Source organism: Crocuta crocuta, unplaced genomic scaffold, assembly GCF_008692635.1.
Source record: "Crocuta crocuta isolate KB4526 unplaced genomic scaffold, BGI_CrCroc_1.0 scaffold77, whole genome shotgun sequence".
NCBI lineage: Eukaryota > Metazoa > Chordata > Mammalia > Carnivora > Hyaenidae > Crocuta > Crocuta crocuta.
The window spans coordinates 5,117,933-5,127,949 of NW_027532172.1; the positions used below are offsets into that span (position 1 = coordinate 5,117,933).

Below are 10,017 nucleotides of genomic sequence, written 5' to 3' on the forward strand. Positions count from 1 at the left end.
AGATACCTATTATAAATCTCTGCAAACTTCAAAACCTGTATGAGCGGTTTAGGGGCGCCTGAGTGGCTTAGTCGATTAAGCATCTGACTCTTGGTTTTGGCTTAGGTCATAATCTCACAGTCATCGAATCGAGCTCTATGTCCCCCTCCAGCTAGTCTGAGCTTCTCTCCCTCTTTGCCCCTCCCCATTCATATTTTCTCTCTCTCTCTCAAGGTAAATAAATAAACCTAAAAAAAACCCTATCTGAGGGGTTTAAATCTTATAGAAGTGTTATCCATACTGAGCTTCTTCCTTAGCATTCTACTTTTTGTCATTCAACAGTGTATCTATGTGACCATTCCATGTTAAGTATTTTTTTTTAATGTTTTATTTATTTCTGAGGGAGAGAGAGAGACAGCATGAGCAGGGGAGGGTCAGAGAAAGAGGGAGTTACAGAATCTGAAGCAGGCTCCAGGCTCTGAGCTGGCTGTCAGCACAGAACCCAACGCGGGGCTCGAACCCACGAACTGTGAGATCATGACCTGAGCTGAAGTTGGACGCTTAACTGACTGAGCCACCCAGGTGCCCCTTCATGTTAAGTATTTTAAATTATATACTTCAATTATGTACAACTATTTCATTTTCAATAAATCCACTATGTCCATGGATGGGTCATAAGGTAACCAGCCCTATATTGATGGCAACTTTATTTTCAATTTTTCACTGTAACATAATCCACATCCTCTTACATTCATCTTTACCGCATGCCTATAATTACTTAAAATGGGCTCTGAAATTAAAACCACTACTGTATCTACACATTAAAATTGAAGAGATACAGCCAAATTGTCTTAAGGGGCTTCATTAATTATACTTCCACCAACAGCATCTGAGAATACCCACTTTGTCAAAACATCAGTACTTTGAGAATCATCTATTTTCTAAGTTTTTTTTTTTTTAATTTTTTTTTTTAATGTTTTATTTATTTCTAGGACAGACAGAGAGAGAGACAGCGTGAGCAGGGGAGGGTCAGAGAGAGAGGGAGTCACAGACTCTGAAACAGGCTCCAGGCTCTGAGCTGGCAGTCAGCACAGAGCCCGACGCGGGGCTCGAACCCACGAACCGCGAGATCATGACCTGAGCGAAAGTCGGACGCTTAACCGACTAAGCCACCCAGGCGCCCCTATTTTCTAAGTTTTTAAAAACTAATAGATAAAAAATGTTACTTTAATGACGTTAGCATCTTTCCATACATTTAATGGCCCTGAAATTTGATAAAATTACCAGTATATAATACTTTGCCCTTAAATACAAATCAAAACCACATTGAGATATCACATCACACCTGTCAGAATGGCTAAAATTAAATCAGGCAATGACAGATGTTGGTGAGGATGTGGAACCCTTTTGCACTGCTGGTGGGGAAACTGGTGCCACCACTATGGAAAAACAGTGTGGAGGTTCCTCAAAAAGTTAAAAATAGATCTACCCTATGACCCTGCAACTGCACTACTAGGTATTTATCCAAAGGATAGAGGAGTGCTGATTCGAAGGGGCACATGCACCACAATATTTATTGCAGTGCTATCGACAACAGCCAAAGTATGGCAAAGAGCCAAAATGTCCATCAACAGAAGAATGAATAAAGAAGATGTAGTATAGGGTGCCTTGGTGGCTCAGTCGGGTAACCACCTGATTTCAGCTCAGATCTGATCGCACCGTTTGTGAGTTCAAGCCCTGCGCTGGGCTCTGTGGTGACAGTTCAGAGCCCGGAGCTTGCTTCCGATTCTGTGTCTCTGTCTCTCACTGACCCTCCCCCACTTGCACTCTGAGTCTCTCTCTCTCAAAAATAAGTATTAATAAAATTTTTTAAAAAACATGTGATACATACACACACACAATGGAATATTTCTAGGTGATAAAAAAGAATTAAATCTTGCCATTTGAAACAATGTGGACAGAACTACAGTATACTAAGCTAAATGGAAATAAAATAAGTCAGTCAGAGAAAGACAATTTCACTATTCTGTGGAATTTAAGAAACAAAACACATGAACCTAGAGGAAGGGAAGCAAAAATAAAAAAAGAGAGGGAGACAAACCATAAGAGACTCTTAAATGCAAAGAGAAAACTGGGGCGCCTGGGGGTGGCTTAGTCGGTTGAGCGTCCGACTTTCGCTTAGGTCATGATCTCACGGTTCGTGGGTTCGAGCCCTGCGTCGGGCTCTGTGCTGACTGCCAGCTCAGAGCCTGGAGCCTGCTTCAGATTCTGTAACTCCTTCTTTCTCTGACCCTCCCCTGCTCACGCTGTCTCTCTATCTCCTAGAAATAAATAAAAACATTAAAAAAAAACCAAAGAGAAAACTGACGGTTCCTGGCGGGGGGGGAATAGGCTAACCTGGTGATAGGCATTAAGGAGGGTACTTGTTGGGATGAGCACTGGATGTTATATGTCAGGGATGAACCTCTAAATTCTATTCCTGAAATCATTATTACACTATATGTTACCTAACTTGGAATTACATTTTTAAAATAAATAAATAATAAAGCAGTTCTTCAAGGGGCAGGGGGAATACTTTGTCCTTTACTCTATAGGATGTTAAGAATCTTTATACAAATTTAGGGTTCTAATTCTTTGTTAAATGGCTAATGGATATTTTATCCAAGGCTAACACTTGCATGATGTACATCAATATTCGGAAGTTACTTCAACAATTTTGCTATTAAATTTGACACCTGAATCCACCTAAAGCTTAAATTCTTATTTATGACACAAATAAGAATACAAAATTTTATCAGATGTATTTGTGCAACTGTTTGGACTTTTCCCACAAAATGGCACTGCCAAAGTCATAGTAAATTAAATTTATAAACAAATATGGATCTACAGTTGAACCAACATTCTATTCCACTAATGGATTCAGCCATTCCAGTGTCCAAATCATACTACATTCATTATTACAGCTTTACAGTTTAGACTACCACCACCTTATTAGCTTTTTTATTTAAAATAGTATTTCGGGGGGCGCCTGGGTGGTTTAGTCAGTTGAGTGTCCGACTTTTGCTTAGGTCATGATCTCGTGGTTCATGGGTTCGAGCCCCGCGTCGGGCTCTGTGCTGACTGCCAGCTCAGAGCCTGGAGCCTGTTTCAGAGTCTGTGACTCCCTCTCTCTCTGACCCTCCCCTGCTCAAACTGTCTCTCTCTCTCTCCTAGAAATAAATAAAAAATATTTAAAAAATAAATAAATAAATAAATAAAATAAGTATTTCGGGGGTGCCTGGTTGGCTTAGTTGGAAGAGCATGCGACTCTTGATCTTGGGGTTGTGAGTTGGAACTCCACGTTGGCTGCAGAGATTACTGAAATACATAAACTTAAAAAACAAACAAACAAATAATGAATGAGGGGCACCTGGGTGAGTCAGTTGGTTATGCATCCAACTTTGGCATAGGTCATCATCTTGCAGGTTCATGGGTTAAAGCCCTGCATCAGGCTTTGTGCTAACAGATTGAACTTGGAGCTGCTTCAGATTCTGTGTCTCCTTCTCTCACTCTCTCCCTTCCCTGTTCATGCTCTGTCTCTGTCTCTCTCTCTCTCTCAAAAATAAATAAACATTAAAAAAAAAAACAATAAAATAAAATAAAATAAAATATTTGGGGGTGCCCAGCTAGCTTTGTTGGTACAGCATGCAACTCCTGATCTCAGTGTTGTGAGATTGAGCCCTATGCTGGGTGGAGAATTTACTTTAAAAACAGAGTTTCTATTAAAAAAGAATAAAAAATAAAGTAAATAAATATATTTGGTTACTTTTGTGAATTCCTCTTCCATGTGAATTTAAAAATACATTTGTTTAGACTTTAGTGCTCAGTATTGCAAAATAAATTATTTTTAGGAACAGCTATAATATTATAGATGACTATTTTTCATTATTTAAATTCTCTTTTTTGGGACACCTGGGTGGCTCAGTTGGTTGAGTGCCCAACATCGGCTCAGGTCGTGATCTCACCATTTGTGAGTTCAAGCACCACGTCGGGCTCTGTGCTGACAGCTCAGAGCCTGGAGCCGGTTTCAGATTCCGTGTCTCCCTCTCTCTCTGCCCCTCCCCCACTCACGCTCTGTCTCTCAAAAATAAACGGTAAAAGAAAAGTAAATTATCTTTTTCATTATTTATTTTTCATTAAAATTTTTTTAAATTTTTATTTTTGAGAGAGAGACAAGAGTGTAAGCGGGGGATATACAGAAAGAAAGGGAGACACAGGCTCCAGGCTCTGAGCTGTTAGCACAGAGCCCGATGTGGGGCAGGAAATCACAGGAACTGTGAGATCATGACCTAAGCCAAAATCTTAACCGACTGAGCCACCCAGGAGCCCCTCATTATTTAAATTCTTAAAAATATAACTGATGACTAAAGGAAGGAAGGAAGGAAGGAAAAGAAAAGAGAAAAGAGAGAGAGAGAAAGAAAGAGAAAGAGAAAAACGTTCTGGGGATTATGATACATGTGGAAATAAAATATATGAAAATTTCACAGAAAAACTGCAAAGGGTATAAATTAAATTATGGTAAAATTCACCTATTTTTATCTCAACTACACAGTAATGATTCAAAATAGATTCAATAAAGAAGGATATAAGGATGCCTGGATGGCACAGTTAGTAGAGCATGCAACTCTTGATCTCGAAATCATGAGTTCATCTTCCCACTGGGTGTAGAGATTATTTAAAAATAGTATCTTAAAAAGAAAAAAGATATATGCTATAATCCCTATAAAACCATGAAGAAAAAAATAGTTAAAAATCAAATAGGGAACTGTGAAAATCTATGTAACAGAAAACAGAATAGTGGATTTGCCAGAATATAGGAGGAAAATTTGGACTAACCCCAGTATATAAGGGGTTTCTTTTCAGAGGAATGGAAATTTTCTAGAATTAAGAAAGAGGTGATGATTGTACAACATAATGAAAATACTAAAAAAGCCACTGGAGTAATTAAAATACACTCTAACCTGGTCAATTTTATCCTATGTGAAAAATATCTCAATTAGAACTATGGTATATATATATATTTATAGCATATGTATATATATATATATATAGAAAAGAAACAACAGAAGTTCTAAAATAAAAGAAAAACAAACAGAGAAGCCAGAATAGAACATTAAAAGTAGTGGATAAAGGCAAAAGAAGAGGGAGAACAAGGGATAAATAGAAAAAAAAATCATAATGTAAGATTTAAGCCCAACCACATCAACTGTTCTGTTACATTTCAGTGGGCTTCATATTCTAATTAAAAACAGAAAATGTGGGAACATCTCGGTGGCTCAGTCAATCAATCAACCAATTCTTGATTTCAGCCCAGATCATGATCTCATGGTTCATGGGATAGAGCCTCACAATGGGCTCTGAGTGGACAGCACAGAGTCTGCTTGGGATTCTCTCCCTCTCTCCATGCCCCTCCCCCACTCGCTCTTTAGGCACGCATGCACCTGCTCTCTCTCAAAATAAGTTGAAAAAAAAATGTGGTGAGAACAGACTTCTAAAAAGTAATATTTTTTTAAAATGTGGTTTTTTAGGAGAATAAAAACAAGCCTCAAAAATATGCTGCTTAAAAGCAATATGCTTTACATAATCAAAGTGAAACTAACAGGATGCAAGAGAGATGTAAGTTAGAAATCTAAAGTGTAAGAACAGGGATCCCTGGGTGGCTCAGTCGGTTAAGCATCTGACTCTTGATTTAGGCTCAGGTCATGATCTCACAGTGAGATGAAGCCCCATATAGGGCTCATAGCATAGGCAGTGCCTGTAAGCAGGCACGGTCAGTACGAGCGTGCTTTGGTTTCTCTCTCTCCATTTCTCTCTGCCCCTTCCCTCTAGCCCTCTCTGCCATGTGTACATGGGGAAGGGGCAGAGAGAAATAAAAACAAACTTTAAAAAATAAAAAATAAAGTGTAAGAACACAGCTGTGTAATTTACAGACCTGCTGTACTAGAGTTACGTACATGAGGACTAATAAAAAAAAAAATGTAGAAATAAAAAAGAGTGTGGTATGATGAGGCTGTATCATTACCAGAGAACCTGACCTTCAAGACAAGCACTACTATGGCATCAAGAGACACACAACACGAGTCAGTTCATCAGGAGGACACGATGGTGCTAAATGTATATGCCCTTAAACAGCAGAGCTTCAAAGTACTTGAAAATACATAAAAGAAAGAAAATACACAGGCATCAAAGACAAAAACAGACAAACCCACAAATACAGTTAACTAACATCCTTCTCTTAATAACTGACTGAAACAGGTTAAAATGTACATGGATAAGTACTCCACCTTCTCATATGTAGATTGATTCTACTAGGATTTAAGAACCATTAATTTTAAGGCATAGCTAAATTTACAGAATTCTTTAGTCACAGTGTTTTTCTCAATAAGTAGCAATGTACACGAAAAGATTGGGCAAAAGGTAATTTCATAAACATTTTGACTTTGAAAGTTGGTAACTAGGGACACAGCAAGAAAGGATTCATTCTGAAGCACTGCTAAGAATGATTAAATCACATCTAATACTCTGATATTCTAGGCAGAAAAATACAAACCATTTTTTGGAAGTACCACTTCCTCTATGTTGGGTACTGGTGTTGGGTCCTCCATGTCCTTGGTAAGATCTTCTTGCTCATCTTCCTCTTTCTGACTTCTGCGCTTCCCATAAAGACTAGCTTGGCTAAAACACATAGGGTATATAAATAAGAATGACTATAGCTACTCATAGCAATTTCAAAGGCTTTAACCTCAGTGTTACCACCTAGGCTCAGAATTGCTTTAAAAGACAAATAGAAATTTTAAAAAAAAATTAGGTACATTCCCAAATTACATCTAACCAGCCAAAAGGAAAATAAAGGTTATTGGGTGCCAGAAATGGGCACAGAAATCCCACAATACAAATTGCAGATAGTATCCTAAAGGTTTTAAATTAGTATAATAAAAGAACATCTGCTAAGGAAATATGGCACGTATTTTATCTCACATCATAAACAATCACTTACATAAGAAATTTTCTCAAAGATATGTACAACCATATTTTCCTGGTTCTTTGTATCATCCAATATCAGGAACTGCAATTTAGGATGGTACTAATTTGTTTTTAATTGCTATTGCTCTTTCTTTAGTTTATTTTAAAACTAATATTTTCCAGAAAGCAGATTAGGGTTCAAATACGAATGGAATGACTGAGGGATTACGCAGGATACAAGACAGAAATTATCATTTACATTAATATTTACATTAATAACACAGAGAAATTAATAAAAGTTCAAGAAAATAAAAAGTGAATCAGGATTGAAGGGACACTAAAGCTAGCGGGAACTATAACAATGCACCAAAAAGTATGCAATGTTTCAGAATGATGAATGAAGGCATAAAGGTGTTAAGATAAGAAACAACCTGCCTGGGAAGGAACAGGCAGGAACCCTGAGCACACTGACAAGAGAGAAGCAGGGGACAAAGTGGTGACAGAAACACACAGTGGGGCAGCCCGAGTCCTCAAACTGCTGAGAGTGAGCAAAGTTCTCTTCTAAGCGGGAAAAAATACTGAAATAGATAACAATCAGGTATACAGGCAAATTTTTTTTTAATTTTTAACAAAAAATCCGTGGCAATTGTTTAGAAGTATATGAACCTAAAGGTGGCAAGAAATTAAGTATTTAAAAAAAAAAAGGAAGAAAAGACACAAGAAAGATCAATAAAACAAACATTAGTAAAATAAATGTCAGTGTTTTTTCGTTAAAGGGAATTTATAATGAAACTCAAATGCATGTTCACAAGGGGACAGATGTATTCAGGTCAAGGGCATGCAAAACTGAGTTGGGGGCTTAATTTGGTGGGCTTTACACTCAGAGGAGAGGATCAATGCCATCACTGTGAGCCTTCTAGACACCATGTCTTGGTTTGGTGACCACTGGTGTCCTGGCACTGAATCTCAGCCTTGAAGTGGGAAGAAGCATACATCGATTTCAGGCCCAGGAATACCCGGCAAAGTTGTGTGGCTTTCTTCACACGGTTAGCAGGGAGTTCTGAATTCTCTGCACATCAACCATAAGGTTCAGATTAGAGATTTACGTAATGAAGTTACTCTCATAATAGCTAAAGAAAAATCTACTTTTGTGGGTTTTTTTATATCACAGTATATTTTACAAAATAACAAAACGTAGAGCTTTTTAACATCTCTAAAAGCTTCTATGCATAGTTAATAATGGTTCAGATAACCCTACCCTTCAAGAAATAACATGATTTTCGTGGATTCGAGCCCCACAGGCTCTGTGCTGACAGCTAGCTTAGAGCCTGGAGCCTGTTTCAGATTCTGTGTCTCCCTCTCTCTCTGACCCTCCCCTATTCACACTGTCTCTCTCTCTCAGAAATAAATAAAACATTAAAAAAAAAACAACATGATTTAAGGCATGTTCTGGGCATTAAAAAAAGCTAACTCAGCTACAGAGTCAGTAAAAGGAAGTTAATGGAGAAAAGATACAAAATAGATCTTTACAGTCAACAGCCAGAAATGTAACAAATTTACTGTCACATGAAAGCATACATTTTGCAAGCTGTCATTTTCTAAGACTACAATATTTTGAGCTAGACAAGACTGAAATTAAGTATCTACTTAATATATAAATGTTAAGTAAATCTGCCATTTATTAAGTATTTATTTCAAACCAGACGCTGTACAGGGGCTTTCAAGTCTCACTTAATCCCCAAATCAACTTATTCAATAGAAACTAAAATCCCCATGCAAGCAAGATTCACTAAGCACAAATGCAAATGCCCTGAACAAGGCACTACGCTGAACGTGAAAGAGACATAGGTTCATTTCCTCTAGGAGTCATTCTAATCACAAATGACTATTTGTGATAAATTGATAAAATGAGAGACACTAATTTCTTAGTAAAATTAATGAATATACAATTTCTTAAATGGTGAATATAATTTCTTAAATTCCTTACCAGCCACATTGCTCAATATATAATTAGATACAGAAAAAAGATTGTATTCAAGGTACCTTCGTATAAATGAAGACACCACCAGATGGCCATCTTACAAAGGGAAAGGAAGAGAGGGGAAGAAAAGGAAAGAAAGACGAAGAGCCAAACAATCTACCCTCAGACCTTGCTAACGGTGATAGAATTTAGCTGAAAGGATACAGGAACAGGAAGCTGAGCAACTAGCTTTGAATCTTGACTCTAAGCAAAAATTCTCTATGTGACCTTGGAATAGTCACCTGTCTACCATGAACCTCAATCCCTGCTTAAGATAAAGATGTTTAGGATACTTCAAAGATTCCTTTCAGTTTTAAGATTCTGTAAATGGTTTCCACTCTCACTAAGCTGTGAACCAAAGCTCCAGTCCAGAAGCCCAAGGTTTATTGCCTTCCCACAGCTAGCCCAGAGAGAGAAAAATAGTTTCTCTCAGAATTTGATCATGGAATTGGAGTGGCTATATTTTAAATACAAATTAGAGGGGCTCCTGGGTGGCTTAGTCGGTTAAGCGTCCGACTTTCGCTTAGGTCATGATCTCACGGTTCGTGGTTTCGAGCCCCGTGTCGGGCTCTGTGCTGACTGCCAGCTCAGAGCCTGGGGCCTGTTTCAGAGTCTGTGACTCCCTCTCTCCCTGACCCTCCCCTGCTCACGCTGTCTCTCTCTCCTAGAAATAAAACACTAAAAAAATAAATAAATAAATAAATACAAATTAGATATCATAGTATGTCTTCTTTAACTTAATATAAAGTTAAACGTAGAAGATGTGGTTTATCTATGCCATGGAATACTAAATAGCAATGAGAAAGAATGAAATCTGGCCATGTGTAGCAACATGGATGGACCTTGAGGGTGTTATGCTGAGCGAAATAAGCCAGGCAGAGAAGGACAAATATCATATGTTTGCACGTATAGGAGGATTAGGAGGAACTTGACGGAGGAACAAGGGGGAGAAGATGGGTGGAAATGGTGGGGGAAAGGGAGAGAGGCAAACCATGAGAGACTCTTGAATGCTGACA

General features: G+C 38.1%; 1 protein-coding gene across 1 annotated transcript in view; it reads right to left on the reverse strand.

The window, feature by feature from the left end:
• SMARCC1 (SWI/SNF related BAF chromatin remodeling complex subunit C1) overlaps window positions 1–10,017 on the reverse strand; it is a 172,263-nt gene that overhangs the window by 105,945 nt on the left and 56,301 nt on the right. Inside the window, exon 11 of the mRNA XM_077777037.1 lies at window positions 6,569–6,693. Coding sequence (XP_077633163.1) covers window positions 6,569–6,693 — 125 coding nt within the window. The remainder of the gene's footprint in view (window positions 1–6,568; window positions 6,694–10,017) is intronic.